At 54.2% G+C, this 16,386-nt stretch overlaps 1 protein-coding gene across 1 annotated transcript; it reads right to left on the bottom strand.

The window, feature by feature from the left end:
• Positions 1 to 623: 623 nt before the first annotated feature.
• TGM1 (transglutaminase 1) lies at positions 624 to 14,188 on the bottom strand. Its single transcript, XM_030803626.1, has 14 exons — positions 13,891 to 14,188; positions 13,554 to 13,742; positions 12,310 to 12,558; positions 11,800 to 11,918; positions 11,564 to 11,671; positions 10,944 to 11,118; positions 10,406 to 10,544; positions 10,156 to 10,259; positions 7,865 to 7,953; positions 7,238 to 7,391; positions 6,846 to 7,127; positions 6,538 to 6,698; positions 6,024 to 6,160; positions 624 to 1,029 (listed from the first exon to the last, which is right to left on the bottom strand). Exons 1-14 carry the CDS (start codon positions 14,186 to 14,188, stop codon positions 801 to 803), a joined length of 2,433 nt encoding a protein of 810 aa, XP_030659486.1. The 3' UTR covers positions 624 to 800.
• Between the last annotated feature and the right edge of the window lie 2,198 nt (positions 14,189 to 16,386).

Below are 16,386 nucleotides of genomic sequence, written 5' to 3'. Positions count from 1 at the left end.
CTCTCTTTTTCCTGTCCCATGAGCCCTTTGTCTTGAAAGCCTTCTAAACTTAAAGGTTCAAGAAGACAGGCGTTCAGGACCAGAATATCAGGTACATGATCTCATGGCTACTGCTAGCCCAAGAAGAATGCAGGCAGTGGGAATGCAGAAAAAAGAACAGCTGAGAAGAAAAATGAAAGGGCGTTGTTCTTGATCTTTAGTGTGCACAGGAGTCAAACTCTTGGTGAGTTTGTTCTGGGCCTCTGCCACAGGGATTCTGACACATGAAGGCTATGGTAGGGCCCATCTATCTGGATTATTAATAAACACTTCAGTGATTGTAATAGAAGTGGTCTAGAGACTACACTTGAAAAATCCTGAGGTAAGGGAACAGTTTCATTCAAACCAAAGCCAAAATCCTCCAAAACTCACCCACAGGAAAATTTCCAGGTAGAAGAGAGTTATACAAAGAGTATCGACTCTGTCTCTCTGAGCCTCAACTTCCCTTGTGGTTTCCTCTCTCTGGTGAGGGACACCAGCCCCTATCAGTGGATGATACAGAAAGGCCATGTGCAGCCCTGGGACAAACCATGGCTCCATCTGTCTTGGTGTGGCATGGACTGAAAGATGGACAGAGCAGCAGCTTCATTAAAAAACAGTTTATTAGCATCTGTGCCCCCAGTGCAAGTGAAGACTGACTCCCTCTCCGGGAGCCCTGGACTCCCCACCTGAGCTTCTGGGGAGCTGCTCTGTAGTGTGCCCCCATCTTGGGGCAGTGTCCTTGCTCATCTGACTCCAGTCCCATTGCTCCTGGCACAGGGCTAAGCTCCACCTCGAGATGCCATAGGGATGGTCTCTCCCAAGTGACTGTCACCTCCAGCGTCTGAGAAGAAGCCCCTGTCCCCAGGGGCTGGGGCCACATCCACCTGGATGACACCGTGCACCTGGGAGAGCTGCGGGCTGTCCAAGCTGGCAATGAGCTGGCGGGGGCCTGGTCGCACAGGCACAAATGTCTGGCGCAGTGTCACTGTTTCATTACCTCCAATGTCCCTGTGGGCAGAGACAAGGTCATGGGCCTGGAGTAAATGGGGGCGGAGTGGGGAGTAAGAGCTGATCCAGGGCAGTCAGGAGGAAGAAGCAGGAGGTGGACCCATTCAGACAATTCCAGGCTTACCTGAAATTTCCACACCCAAGACCAGGAGCCCCAGGGCGCCTCTGCATAGCCAGCTCAGCAGCCACCCACCAGCTGCCTGTGCTGGAACTCTCCCCATCGTCTGGGACTCCTCCCTGTCTGCTCCCACATCCACCTGGACAAAGACTGCTGATGCCACTGCAGAGGCCTCTCATGCCATCCCCTCCATCACCACTGCTCCTGCCCCAGACAGAACATCCTCATCTCACCTGGGGTTTCCAAAACCAAGAAAACTTCAAAATGAGACTTTGGGGGCCCAACACAATATTTCCAAATACTTTCAGTTTTGACAAGAGCATAGGTTGAAGAAAAGTAATCACTCTCTGCTATGATCATCATTCCAAAGAAAAAAGAGCATTTTCACACACCAAAACATTAGAAGGATGTTATCTTCGAAAAAAAAAAAGGAAAATCCTTCCCAGGAACAGACAACAGACATCTTTAAATGGACATAAACCCTTGTGTCTCTCTCTGTATGTGTGTGTGTGAGAGACAGAGAGAGAGAGGCGGGTGGGCAAACACACACACGCACACACACACACACACAACCAGTGTCTTCATTTTCTCCTTTCCACATGGGCCTCTGAAAAATTGATTTCCAGACCTCCCCTGGGAATCATGATTTCACTAGTCCTCTAATGGGACTCCTTGTCTCCCATCCCACTTTTGTATTCTGTTCTGCTAACCACTCAGAGGTGAACTGAATCCTTCAAGGATTTAGTGCTCCTTTGGTGCTTGTAGCACAAGATCCTGGCTCTCTAACTTGACACACAGGCTCACTCTGACTCAGCCCCTGCTACTTGCACAGCCTCATCATCCCCCATCATTCCTCCTGCTGAGCAGCCCTACCGAATGCCTTCTTCCCCAGACTCACCTCCACAGTCATGCTTTGCAGTCTTTGCCTTGTGTGGCATGAGCACCCAGCTCTGCCTCCCCACCCTGGGTGTCATTGTGAAGGCCTACTTTTCCTCCAAGGCCTGGCACACCACTTCCTCAGTGACAGCTCCCCTGAGCACCTCCTACCTCTAGGAAAAGGAAACTCACCCTTCTCTGAGCTCCTCCAGCAATCTGCACGTTTCATTTTATACACTGAACATGACTGCATTTATACTGCATTTGCTCGTGCCTGTGGGAATTTGTCCTTCTTGCCTTTGCCTAAACCTTACCTCTGGTGCCCTATTCAACCCAAGCCTGCCGTTGGGGACCCTCTCCAGACATAGAACCTGTGCAGTTACTATTGTCCTCTAAGAGAATGAGCCAACATCCCTAACCCCAAGGATGAGTTATTTTCAGGGCAAAGCATTTGGCTTGGGGCCTGGTTCTGAGGGGTTTCCCTGGACCACTCTACTCCCTTTTCTACCACTTGTTAGCTGTGAGGCTTAGGGGAAGCTATTTAACTTCTCTGTTCCTCACTTTCTGGGTCATAAAATGGAAGTGAATGTAAAAGGAGGAGTGGGATCTGATTATCTTGAAGGTGCTTCTGAGCTCCCTGAAGGAGGGAGGCAGGGATATATAATAGAACGTAGTATGATAGGAAGTCTATAAATTAAGTCTATAACTTAATGGCTAGGCTATGTCCTGACTGCTTACAAATTTGCATTCTTAATTTTTGCTAACTTTTTCATAGATACAAGATTCAAGGTTGTTCAAGCTCAGACCAGCCCTCGGAAGTCTATTTACTCTATACCATAATTGAACTGTAATATTTCAGAAAGTAACCTTTACATTGCAATAACTGATTATTTTCAGGAGAAACTGTTTTCTAGGTGGAAATGTCAAGATCTCTCCCTCCATTGGTCTCATTGTGAGGTGGGGACTTTAAGACACCTCTTTTGTGAGTTGAAGCTGAGTACAAGCCATCTGCTAAAGCTGGGATGTTCCTGGAACTGAGTGTGGGTCATGAAACCAACTCCCCAACAAGGACACCAGAACTTAGACATCGAAATGAGCATTATCCAATTGTGTACTTGTTCAATCATATTGCCTGGGCTTGAAACATTTTTAAAACTCCTCCTGGACTCTTCTTCAGAGCTATTTAAACCATACACACACGCGTGTGCTCAGTGACGCAATGGTCAGCCTGTCCTTCCTTCCACAGCATGTCTCGGTTCTGATGGAAAAGGGCAGTTACCCACTTGTTCACTTATCTTATTAATTAGTCTTAGCCCTTGATGACTTCGGATTTCTCTGCAAAGTCAAATCTATCCCTAAGAAGGCAGATTGACCACTCTGAGGACATTCTAGAGAATATGATTCAGACTCTGAGGGAAATTTCCAGGAAGGGTTTGGAACAGACTTCCAGCCTCCCTGGTGACTGCTTTTGGTGGTGACAACAGCCATCTGGAGGAGTGAGTTCTGGAATGTTTATTAAGTGGCCAGTCACCACACTGGGGTGGCACACCTTATACTATAATGGGGTTCCATGCCACAGCCTTTGATGTGCAAATGAGAGGCAAAGTACACCCATCTTGGAATCTTATGTATCTGAACCAACAGCTCAGAGATGTCCCCCTGGAGGCTCCCAATTGTACTAGAGGCTCTGGTCTGGGCTCACAGCAGCTAAGGAGCCACAGACTGTCCAGGGAGGATCTGCCTTAAGAAACCGTCATCCAACCCTGTCTTTTACTGTAGGGAGACACACATAAACCCTACAGCTAAAGACAGGGAACAGGTCCCCCAACACTCAGCACAGTGGCCCTTTCCTTACTTCCAGGCAGGGCCAAGAGGCAAAGGCCTGGTGGGGCTGCTGAGGCAAGTCTAGCTCTGCGGATCCCTTAGGATGAGGAACCTCCCCCACCATGGTGGGGGTGTGGGTAAAAGATGCCTGCTGGGCAAGACTAGCAGAGCAGGCTATCCGGGGGGTTCAGGCTCTGTTCACCGAGCTGCCAGAGTCCCTGGTAGGGTGACATGAGGAAAGCCCTCCTTTGTGACACATCATAGCATTCCCGGGGCCCAGACTGGGGCAAAGATCAACATAGCTGCCTTCCCAGCTTTGGCCTAATGGTGAAGGTGGTGGCCACCATCAGGAGAGCTGCTGTGTGTGAGGGAGGGGTGGGCAGGTGGGCAGGGGGTCCTCTGCCTCCTCCCCTCAGTGTCCCCACCCCAAGCCATTGTTCTTTCTCAAGAGCTCACTGTCTGAAGATGAAGCCTTCCCCTGTCCCAGAAGGCTGATCTAGAAGGCCAGGCTCTGGCCTGCTCTCCTTTCCCTCCGTGCTTTTCCTAGGGAGGGACAGGGCAGCATGTGTGAGTCTGTATCAAAGACGACAGCCGCAGGCCCAGGAACACAGCATGTGTGTGCCCTCACCGCACCCAGGGGCTTGCCCAGCCCGGGATCAGGCCCAGACGGGCTGGGTAAGGGCCTGAGGGATGGAGTTCTCTCCTCTGGAAGTGCTACTTGGCCCTCATGACACAAAACAAACAATGAGTTTGAGAGCCTGCGCATGGTATGCACCACAGTGGGAAGAGCAGAGTTTGCCCCCTACGAGCTGTGAGACCATGTGAGACATGACCGCTAGCTTCCCCATCTGTAAGTGGGGGTGATAATGGCAATAATAAAAATAACAACTACCAATGGAGCACTAACTTTGTGCCAAGCAGTGCACTAAACAACCCTAGGTCCAGGGGCTATTGCTATCCCTGCTTTACGGATGAGAACACTGAGGCTTGAAGGAGAGAAGTCGCTTGTCCAAGGGCATATAGCCAGTAAGTGCTAGAGCTGGGACCTGAATCTATACCGTTAGGGTTCCAAAACTTTGCTTGTGTGTGTGTCTGTGTGTGTGTGTGTGTGTGTGTGAGAGAGAGAGAGAGAGACAGAGACACGGGGTCTCACTCTGTCACCCAGGCTGGAGTGCAGTGGCACAAACATGACTCACTTCAGGCTCAACCTCTCCAGGCTCAGGTGATCCTCCAACCTTAGACTCCCAAGTAGCTGGGACAACAGGTGCACACCACCATACCTGGTTAATTTTTTTAAATTTTTTTGTAGAAACGGGGTTTCACCATGTTGCCCAGGCTGGTCTCCAACTCCTGGGCTCAAGTGATCCACTCACCTTGGCCTGCCAAAGTGCTGGGATTACAAGTGTGAGCCACCACACCCAGCCCAAAACTTTGCTTTTAATCATATGATGACCTTTAATGTACTTTTTTTTTTTTTTTTTGAGATGGAGTCTGGTTCTGTCACCTAGGCTGGAGTGTAGTGGCACAATCTCAGCTCACTGCAACCTGTACTTCCCAGGTCCAAGCAGTTCTCCTGCCTCGGCCTCCCAAGTAGCTGGGATTACAGGTGCCTGCCACCAAATATGGCTAATTTTTTTACTTTAGTAGAGATGGGGTTTTACCTTGATGGCCAGGCTGGTCTTGAACTCCTGACCTCAAGCGATCTGCCTGCCTCGGCCTCCCAAAGTGCTGAGATTACAGGCATGAGCCACCGCACCTGGCCTTCTAATGTACTTTAAAGAGTACATTATCCAAAGGAGATAATATTCCTTTGGATATTGTTTGGATAATATTATCCAAAGGAGATAATATTCCTTAAAGTGCCTGGTCAATTCTTCAGTGCTGGACAAATATTAGCAATGAGTTACTAATGATTCCTATGTGGGGCTTTTGCTCCCTAATTAGATAGTGAGGCACACAGCAAGGACACAGCACAGTACCAGGTGCCCAGGAGGTCTCCCTAAAGGCTGGTGGGACTGAGCTGGGTCGGGAGGTACTGCTAGCTGGCCCCAACCTGCTTGTTTGGGTCCTGACAGAACATACTTGTCCAGACAGAGAGGAAGCAAAGCTGGGAGCCAGGGCAGCCTGTGGGGAAGGCCAGAGTGGAAGCAGGAGTAGGGGGAGAGGCCAGACTCACCCAACGTTGAGGATCTTGGGCCTCTGTAACCCAGAGCCCTCGAGCCGGAAGACGACATTGGTGAGGGTGACGGGAAGGGGGTTCTTGAAGACAATCTGTACTTCACACTCCTGGCCAACCACTGCTGCTCCCAGTAACTGAGAGAAAAAGAGGCCCATTCCCCACATCAGAGACCCTGGCCAAACACACGGGGACTGTACACTGCACCAGAGAGGGGAAGCTGCTTAGAAGCAAAACCTCCCCCTAAGCCCCACACTTATCCTCCTGAGAGAAGACTCCCCAGAAGTCAGAGAAGAAACTCCAACCTATTCCCCAACAAAGGCTGTCACAGAACCAGAGACATAAGATCCCATGCTACAGATGAGGAAACTGAGGCCCCAGAGCCTGCCCTTGACCTTCTCCTACAAAGGCTCATCAGGCCAGCCTGCTCCTGGCTTAGCGCCTGCCTCTGATGTCCTTATCCTCTGGCCTTCACTCTCTGACCACCCCTCATGCCCCAGCAAACTGCATTCACCGTGAGGGAGAGGTCTGGGGTGCGCAGACGGAAGGTGTGCTGCTTGGCCAGCACCTGCCCGCTCTCCTTGACATGGCCTGAGACATTGAGCAGCATGGCCCCCTGGTCCACAAGATGGGGCCGGTATTCCTTGTAGGCCACTGGCATGGTCACACGGTCCGCTGTGGAGAAGAGGCATGGTGTCACTGAGGCCTGCTTCCCTACATGCGGCTTCCCCCAGGGACTCCCCACTGCTCCTGGGGTCTCCATGGCCGCAGCCCTGAGGTGCCCAGCCATCCAGGGGGCAGGGCTGGGTAAGGAGCACTTACAGGCCCCTGGTGCCAGCTCCACTTCCTTCTTCGTCTCCTTGAAGATGGTCCCACTGACACCAGTATAGAAGGTGACTGAGAGGTAGAGGTGCAGTTTCACTGTGCGGCGGCTGCTGCTGTGATTGGTCAGCATCACAGAGACCATCAGATCCTGCCCCATCACCGCGTCCTGTGCCTCCACCTGCATGGCCACATCCTCCGCTGAGCCCCGGTTGGCATACACATTGGGTTTGCTGCCATGGGCTGCTGCTGTCTCTACTGCCTTCCGCTCTGCGTCTGAGCCTGGGGGTTGAGGGTCAAGGGTGAGGTTCCAATTCCCACTTGGGTGGCCAAGCACTTGGCAGGAACACTTGTTGTGGGGCCCAGAGCTGGCTGGGTTGGGGGAATGGTACCTTCTGGGTGCTTATAGAGGTAGGTGATGTCCTCCCGCATGTTGGAGCCGATGGCCTTTGTGACAATGAGTGTGCCGATGGCCTTCTCCTCCACATACACAATCTTGAAGCTGCCATCGTCCTGCCGCTGCCAGTACACCTTGTCACTATTCACCTGTGGGGGGTGGGGGTGAGCAGGAATGAGTGAGCCAGAGGGTCTGAGGGTGGCCTGACTCCCGGCCTCCTTCCCTGATCCCAGGAGCTATGGGACAGGGCTTGGTCCCAAGGGTGGGAGCTTCCTGGCAGAGCCCAAGGGGAGACTTTCCAAGACGAGCCAGACGAGGCCAGAGTGCAGGGAAGAAGCTGGTCTGGGAGCCTCCTCGCAGAGCACTTTGGCAATAATAAGAGTAATCCCTCATGCTCACTGGCTGACTTTATGACTAGTGAAGCAGTTTCATACCCATTATCTCTTTTGATCCTGAGTACCGGAAGCAAGACAGCCTTGATTATCCCCTTTTACAGCTGAGGAAACTGACTTGCATAATGAGTGACTTGCCCAGGGTCGCACAGCTGGTCAGTCAGCGGTGAAGCTGGGACAAGAGAACCCATGACCGAAGCCCAGGAAGGCATCTGGAGCCCAGCCCTCACCTCAGCAAAAATGAAAGGCGTGTCGTACTTCATGTAGACCAGGCCATTCTTGATGGACTCCACGGAGCAGGGGCCGCAGCAGAAGATGCCTAGAGAGTGAGGCGGGACAGAGGCAAGAGATCTGAGAAGGCGGAGAGGGATCTTCAGACCCTGGGTAAGGTCCACACAGGGCGCCAGCCCCACCCACTCAGGCCTGGTCCCACTGCCTGGTGGCCACTGGAACAAGACCATCAGCCCTGACCCAAACACTTGGGGGTCAGTTGACAGCCAGTGCAACACAGGTATGGAAAACAAAGAGAGAGCTGCTCCATTTGACTCTCAATCTGTTTTTCTCAGCCCAGGCTGCTCTGCTGGAGGACGGGGGCAGGGTACAGATGTGCAGACCAGCCTGCGTGATAACCAAGTCCCCAACATACTCTTTCATGGCTGGCTGACACTGGATGTCCACCATCTGTGACCCCCAGAGGACGGGACCCCCCATATCATAACCAACGCAGAGTCCACAGTGGCCCTGCCTGCTGGTTGGGAGAGCGAGGACACCACCGCCACCACCATTCCAGAGACATGTGGAATAACCCTCAGCTCTGCAGCCTGCTGCCCTGTCTACCCGGGGGGAGCTGGTGGGAAATAGAGTCTGCCCTTATCATACTCAGGAGGCTGTCTAGAAGAGCTAGGCTGACAGGAGGAGGCCTGGCAGGAGACGACAGAGTGGTAAGTGAGTACCATCCAAGAGGAAAGAATCTTAGACAACACATAACACTACACACTCCTTTACAGATGGGGAAACAGCAAGGCGAAGTGCATGCCAGGATCTCACAAGGCAGGCGGTGCAGGGAGAATGAAAGGAGCTAAGACTTTTTGAGTAGCTACTACACTCCCGGCATGCTGCTGGTCCCTTCAGATACAGAATTTCTCATTTAATCCTCCCAATCACCCTATATGGTATGTATTACCCCAAATTACATCCAAACCACCAAAGCCTAAAAGTTCGAGGTGCTTGCCCAAGGGCATACATCTGAGAAGTGATCAGGCTAGGATCAAGCCCCAGTCTGGCTGGCCCCGAGCCCCCTGCCTGATGTCCACCCTACCACTTCCCAGAGTTGGGGGCCAGAGCTCAGATCCGCCAGTGTCTGGGCGAGGCTGTTTCAGCATCACAGGCATCACTGGGTTGCACAGCTCAGGGGGTTGTGTTCACATATCTGAGTGAGAGGGAGGGCACTGGGAAGAGGCCAGGGGAGGAATGTAGGCTAGGGAGGACTCTCTGACCTGGGGTAAGGGAGAGGCTGGACAGAAGGTGGCTGGCAGGGCAGGCCTGGTGGCCTGGGGCTGGAGTATCACAGTAGGAAGGGGTGGGGTTTGTTTGAGAACAGAGTGTATGGTGGTTCTAATTTCTGCAGAAACACATGTATGTGGACACAGAAGAGAGATCCGTGGGTTATATTAACAGTAATTATATATTACGGCAGGGTCATAAGGGCTATTTTCTTCTTTGAACCTATCTAAGCCCTGATTTTTTTCTATACTGTATATATAACTCACAGTGAGCAATGGAACAGACAGGAGGGAACTCGGTGAAAGCGAGAGTATGTGCTTAAAAAGGACTGGACTTGCTCTGTCAATGAACTACCACTCTGTGCCCCAGAGGAGGTCACTCCATCTCTCTGGCCACCCTTTGGAGTGGGTCCCAAATCTGGCTGATCGTCAGAATCACCAGAAGAACTTTCAAAAATATACATTGTTAGCATCTATCCTTGGAAAGTCTAATGTATCAGGTTTGGGGTAGAACCTAGAAATTTACTTTAAAAATATTTTTGGAAAAAACCCAAATACCTCCTGAGAGAGAATAGGGAAGCTTTACATTTTGTGTTGTTCAATTCTGTACTTTTTTTCCTTCCAAGCATGTATTACTTATAAAAATGACTTTAAAAGGGTCCTTTAATTAATTATCTCCAAGATATGTAAGTTAAAAAGCAAGTAAGAATAGTGAATATGAATTCTCTTTCTCTGAATACTCTTACAGCTTTTGAATTTTGAACCTCCCTTGTATATTAACCATTATAAATAAAATAAACCATTATAAATAAGTAAAATGCAGGCAAATAGAGAGTTATATAGAATGGTAAAAATAAACTAATGTCCACATGGTGGTTCAGCTGATAAACCCGTTTAAGAAGCCATGGGGTTACAGGGCTTGGCTCTCCGGCCCAGCCCAGCACTGACACTCTGGACTGTGGTACTCAGGTGGGGGAGATGAGCAGGGGTGTGGTGGGGAGTGGGGGGGCCCAGCTTACCACTGCTAGTCTCCTGGGGCGTGGCATCCACCACCTGCCACCCGTCAAAGCCCGAGGGCAGATCCGGCCTCTTCATCCAGCAGTCGTTCCACACATGGAAGTTCCTGGGTGGACATGGAGGAGGGGCTGGGTCTGAGCCCCAGGGTCAGGAGTCCACAGTTTCCCCAGCCTCCCCAGCCGTGCCCGCCCTCCACCTCCAAAGCTCAGGTCACCGTTCTTCAGCACAGATGGGCAGTCCGCCCCAGCTCACCAGACAGAATCATGGTTCAGGTGCTCCAGGGGCTTCATGTTCTCGTCGAAGTAGATGTCCATGGTAAGGGATGTGTCTGTGTCGTGGGCGGAGTTGAAGTTGGTGACAGTACGGGTGGCCAGACCCAGGCAGCGCAGCACTGTGGAGGAGTGAAGGTTGGGGTTCAAGGCATGGGTTGGGGGCAAGTGAGGCATCGTGTCAGGAGTATCAGGGGAGAAGGGCAACTAGGATTGCCAAGCTGGGCATAGACTGCCAGAGTCAGGGTCACTGGGGCCAGAAGGCCTTTGGACTACAGAGCACTTGGGGTCAGGGGAAGCTAGGCCACCTGCCTGGCTCAGTCCTTGCCTGTCCCTTCTCCCTCCTGTCCCTTAGGCCTCTCTCTGTTGTTAACACTAATTAATGATAATTAAGGCCAGCCTATTATCCACCCCACCTGCACCCTGCACTGTAGCCACAGCTGGACAGGGCTGGGTAAGCCTGGCTTTCTTCCCTTCTCCCTGTAGGGCCCGGGCCACTCCTGTCCCAGTCCCTCCACTACCTGTAGTGGTCACGCCAGCAAAGACCCAGCACTGGCCATAGGGGACGGAATAGCCGGTGCGTAGGTAGCTAAGCAGGATCTCCACGCTGCCCACCCACGCTGATGGGTTGGTGCCTCGGGAGTAATCACCAGACCAGTTCCCAATCAGGACTCCATTGTCATCCAGGGAGTTCACCTGCCCAGGACAGGATGAGATGGGGCTGAGGTGGAGGAGGGGCTCAGGACCTACCATGTGGTCCTTAGCCTGGCCCCGATCCTGCAACCACCCCTTACCCCTAAATGCCTCAGGATCCAGACATCAGCCTGAGCTCCACCCAGCCCTTCCCTCAGCCATCTGCCCCCCTCCCACCCAGGCTCTGACACAGGAATGTGAATCCTGGGTGTGCCAAGTTTTGGGTTTGGCCCTACATTCCACAGGAGCTGGGACAGGAGCCAGGAAAGGTGGGGTGGGGGGCAGGCAAGGGAGAGGAGGAGGGAGACCCCTTCCTGAAGTATCCTTTGCAAGGGCAGGGACAGGGCTGGGGGTCCTCGAGGAGTCCAGAAAGGGCAGGATGAGGGTGGGGGTGTGGCGAGGCAGCCGGCAAACACACAGTAAGACTCAGAGATGTGAGGGTGCTCACCATGGCAGAGATGACCCGGGAGACACTGACTGGGTCTCCACGGCCGCCATATGGCATCCCTCGCCGGTCCAGAATGTATAGGCAGGCATCCAGCACCCCGTGGTCAAACTGGAAGGAGGGATGGAGGGCAGAGGTGACAGCCTGAACCCTAGGCCAGCACCCCGCTCCAATACCCCAGCCCCCACACCCACCCCAGCTCCCCTGGGTGTATGTGACCCTGGCCAGCTACACCATACCTGGCCGTAGTTCCAGGTCCGCTCACCAATCTGTGCTTCGGTCCCATAGTAAATTCTCCCAGACTCATTAAGTACATACTCCTGCCGCCAATCCTCATGGTCCACGTACACAATGTCCTCTATATCCCCAGAACACACAAAACTGGTTCCCTCCAGTTCTTTCCCTGGGCCTCACCTACTTCTGGCCAGTTCTGCAGGACTCATGTCCACAGAAGAAAATGCGGGGATGCCCCTAGACTGACAGGACTGCTGTAGGAGGACAGGGGGAGGATGACAGATGGTGGAGGAGATTGGCTGTAGCCAGGGGCCTTTGCCAGGAGAGGTGTGGCTGGCTGTGTGATCCTGGGTTGGCCACCTTTCTGCACCAGGCCTCAGTCCTCTCATCTGCCCAGTGGGAGGCTGGCTTCTTCTGGGGTCAGGCACTTAGGCACCCCGCCGCATCCGAGGGCAGGAAGCCCTTCACTGTCTTTCCCTCCCATCTACCCTCTGCTCCAGACCCCAGCTGCTCACCTGGGCACCAGGGGTTGAAGAGGATGTAGATCTCGTTGCGGGGGTCAAAGGGCAACTGGAACTCCCCAGCGTCTGATTGTGTGCGGACTGTAAACTGAAACTTGCCGATGATGGCGTTGGGGGAAGTATGGACCCTCAGGTTCAGATTCTGCCCACTGGCCTTGACCACCTGGGCTTTCCAGCCTCCACTGCCCCCCTTGCCCACTGGGATGATCACGTGCGTGCCCTTGCCCACCTCGGGGTTGTTTCCTAGAGTAGGAAATCAGCAATTAGCTGGCAAGGCCTCCCTGAGGAGAGGGGATGGAGCCTGGGACTTCTCCCAACCCCACCCAAAATGTGTATGAGCCACTGTGTGTGTCCCTACGTTGGGCCATCGCCTTATTCGCTGACAGTCTCTCTCAGAGCAGCTCTGTCTCCACCCAATGCTTGCCCACGTTAGGGCAGGGCCACAGTCCAACATCCCAAACCTGTTTCCCTGACACTGAACTCTGAGGTGGGGAGGAGAGACGAGGGCTTCTGTCACCTTCTGCCTGCCTGACTATCACAGTGCCTGGGCTGGAGGGGCAGATCCACCTGCCCCGTATGAAACGGCAGTCCTGATCCTGAAGGCCAACCCTGCCTGCTCCCTGGGGCTGCAGCTTCCAGAGCCCAGGGCATCCCTGGTGGAGGTGGTAGGGGTTCCTGGGAAATTAAAGGGTGAGGTGGGCAAGGTTAGGCCCTAATCAAAGAGTAAACGGAGTCACCTGCCCCAGGCAGCAGCATAATTACCAGCCTGAGAAATCAAGCTCCACCAAGCAACACGGTGAGGCAGGCACCTGCCTTGGGTCACGGGGCAGAGGGACAGAGACAGAGAGAGAGACAGAATTGGCAGAGATGGGGGACATGGAAGGAGAGAGGGAGAGAGAGAGATAGAAGAGAGAACCAGCCACATCCTGGGGAATGAGAACAGATGCAGAAAGGACAGAGCAGCAATGCCGAAGGAGGCACTGAGGCAGGCCCTGAAGAGGAGTACTCTGAGACCGATGCCCCAGGAGGCTTGAGGAGGATGGGCTTGGGAAAAACTGAAACACCAAGACCCTCTCTGAGACACACCTCCAGGGGCACACCCACACACTTGCACCTGCCTTATCTGGCAGGGGTGAGGAGTGCGGCAGGGAGGAGCCTAAAGACCTCTCTGACCCTAATGCCAGCCTCTCCCCACCAAACATAGGGCCTTCACCCTTCCCAATCCAAGCCCCACTGACCAATGAGTAACTCAAGGGTGATGCGATCAGAGGATTCATAGGTCCGGGACAGGAGGAGGAGCATGTGGAAAGGCTGCCCGCGGCGCACTATCAGCTCGTCGTACTCATACTCCTCCGTGTGGTGCTGTCGGCGGTTCTGGTCTGAGCGCGAGCTCAGCAAGTCCACACCGTTCACTACTAGCATGCCCTCTGCAAGGACACAGCTCCGTGTCAGTGAAGCCCCATGAGGAGCCCAGGCCGTCATCATTAGCCTCCTATCCCCCCAGAAATGCTAGGCTGAGTCTCTGTCCCATTAAAGCCTTTCAGCTCTCAGCTGAGGAGGACAGACCAGTCTTACCTCGGATGGTGCCATCTCCAGCTGCATTGACACCACTGCCCCGGGAGACAGGTCTTCGAGTGCCAGAGCTGGACCCTCGACCCCTGGAGTCAGAGGGTTCAGGTCCCCAGTCGTCATCCACCGCATTTCGGCATGAACAGCAGCCACAGCAGCGAGCCCAGAAGGAACGGCCTCCCCCTCCTCTGCGAGAGCGTCTGTCTGGCTCTGGCTCCGGCTCTGGCTCTGGAGACGGCGTGGTAGGGGGCTGCAAGGGATTGCCACCCCAACGGCCCACGTCGGAACGTGGCCCATCCATCATGCCTGTTAGGAAGAGGCAGGGGTGGCTCCTTAACCCAGGTAGCCCCAGCCAGCTGACCCAGAAACCCTCCATCCAGACAGCTGATTCGGTCCCAGCCCGATGACCGAGACAATCCCACCTTGGCCCAGAGATTCTCCAGACACAACCAGAGACCTTCCGCGAAGACCATTCAGACTCACCCAGAGAAGCTTCTCCTGCTGCAGAGAAAAGCCTCCCCTCACCCCCACCAAACCACATCCGAAAAACTGCCCAATGAAGAAACCCACTCAACGATCCATCCCAGGAAATCCACATAGTTCCCTGCATGGACACTTGTCCCAGCCTCAAGACCCAGCTGCACACACATCAGAGTGCTCCAGCATCCCTGGGCCTGGTCCCTCCACCTGCTAGCTCTGCAGTCTAGAGATGCACAACACTGACAGCTTCTAGAACTCATTTCTTAGCAGAAATAACCCAACTCAAGGTTCCTCACAAGACAGACAAGTGGCCCCGGTGCCTGGGGTCCTTGGCATTCCCAAGTCAGGGAAGACCCCACTTGGGGCTGCCAGGAGGGGTAGGGCATGGCAGGTGCCCGGAGCCTGTGCCCAGGGAAAGCAGTCTTGCTGTTGGGGAACAGCCTGGCGGGGGCTGACAGGTACACAGCCGGCCCACACCCCACCTTGCTGGATCCAGGCATGGCCTCCGATAGTGTGGGCCGCCTGGACTCAGCACCACAGTGCCCGTGGGAGCCCCTCACCTGGCAGCAGTGTTGGCAACCGCAGCACTGAGTCCTGGGGCTGAGATGGAACAGGTCAGGATGGATGGGACAGGACCCACGGACTGGATGCCGCAGGGACAGGCCTGGTAAGTGACTTATGTGGGAGGGAGGGGCCAAACTGCTGTAGGGGGCGGAGGAAGAGGCCAGGCCTCTGGGCGGGAAATGGGGAGAAGATGCTGGGGAGGGAGCAGGGGTGAGGCCTGTCTGGGCTTAGGCTGGGCTTTGGTGGGAGCCACCGGTGTGATGGCCCCTGGCACCAGGCTGATTCCTGCCAGACTGGGCATGTGAGGAGCCCCTTCTCCCAGATGAAGAAGCTGCAAGGGCAGTGGGGCAGGCAGGCCCTTCCACCCACAGCCCTGTCTGGCCGACCTTCTGGTCCCAAGCTTAGGCTGCCTACCTCTGCTCTCACAGGCTCCTGCTGCCGAGCTCTGTGCAGCCCAAGCCAGGCTCAGCCCTATGAAACTGGCCCAGGGGCCTGGTCCTGGAACTCATCCTGCCCAGGGAGGTCCTGGGATCCCAGGTTGCAGACTGGTGACATCAGCAGCCAGGCCCTCAGACTGGCTCCACCAGCTAACCCCGGCCTGTTGGCTCTACCAGATATTCTGACTCCTGCCACCCCCAAGTCTGTCCCTTCTTTCTCAGCTACTCTACAGCCCCAGGCATGAGTGAGCTGCCCCTTAAGTTTGGGATTAGGGAGATCAGAGTAGGAGCAATCTCATTTCACGTCCCCCACCCCCGCTGTAGCCTTGGGGGGTTGGAGGATGCTTAGGCCTTTCCACTCAGGCTTTGGTGGGAACTGAGTCCCCCTTCCAGGGGTACAGAGTACCTTTCTCTCACTGAGACGAGTCTCTGCTCAGTTGGACTCGAGGATTCCCTTTTCTCCAACCTGGAATTCTTCCTGGGAATCCAGACCAACCGGCTCAGGCACCTGTGCTGTGTGCATCCTAACTCCACCCCGACACTGGGGAAACACTAAGGATGGCACCAAGGTGACCCCAAGGCAGAGAGGAGGTGGCTAGGCATCTTCAGGGAGCCTCTCCTTGGCTCTTGTCCTTGGGCCCGTCAGCCAGGGGCTTCTTCCTTCATTCCTTCCTTCCCACTGGTGTCCCAGCTCTGCCCATGGGCCGCCGAGCAGAAGACAGTGAAAACAGGCTAACAAGAAGACACAAGGAAACAGAATCCAGGAGGGGCTGTTTGGTGATGCATCAGGCAGGGAGGTGCCGTGGGGAGTGGGGACAGAGAGGCCCCAGGAACTGGCAAGGAGCCCTCCACACCCACACTGCCTTTTCTTGTCCAGCTCCAAGCACCAGAACCTGCCCGGGGGTGGGGGCAGGTGCCCCACCTCCAACACCCTCAGTAGACACACCAGTGGATACCAAACTTCCAGGCAGGTCAGCCAGAGGGCTTTGTGCAGGGGCTGGGTGTTTGTGCATCACTGCAG

This window comes from Nomascus leucogenys, chromosome 22a (assembly GCF_006542625.1).
Source record: "Nomascus leucogenys isolate Asia chromosome 22a, Asia_NLE_v1, whole genome shotgun sequence".
NCBI lineage: Eukaryota > Metazoa > Chordata > Mammalia > Primates > Hylobatidae > Nomascus > Nomascus leucogenys.
This window is presented reverse-complemented; position numbering and strand designations above follow the sequence as displayed.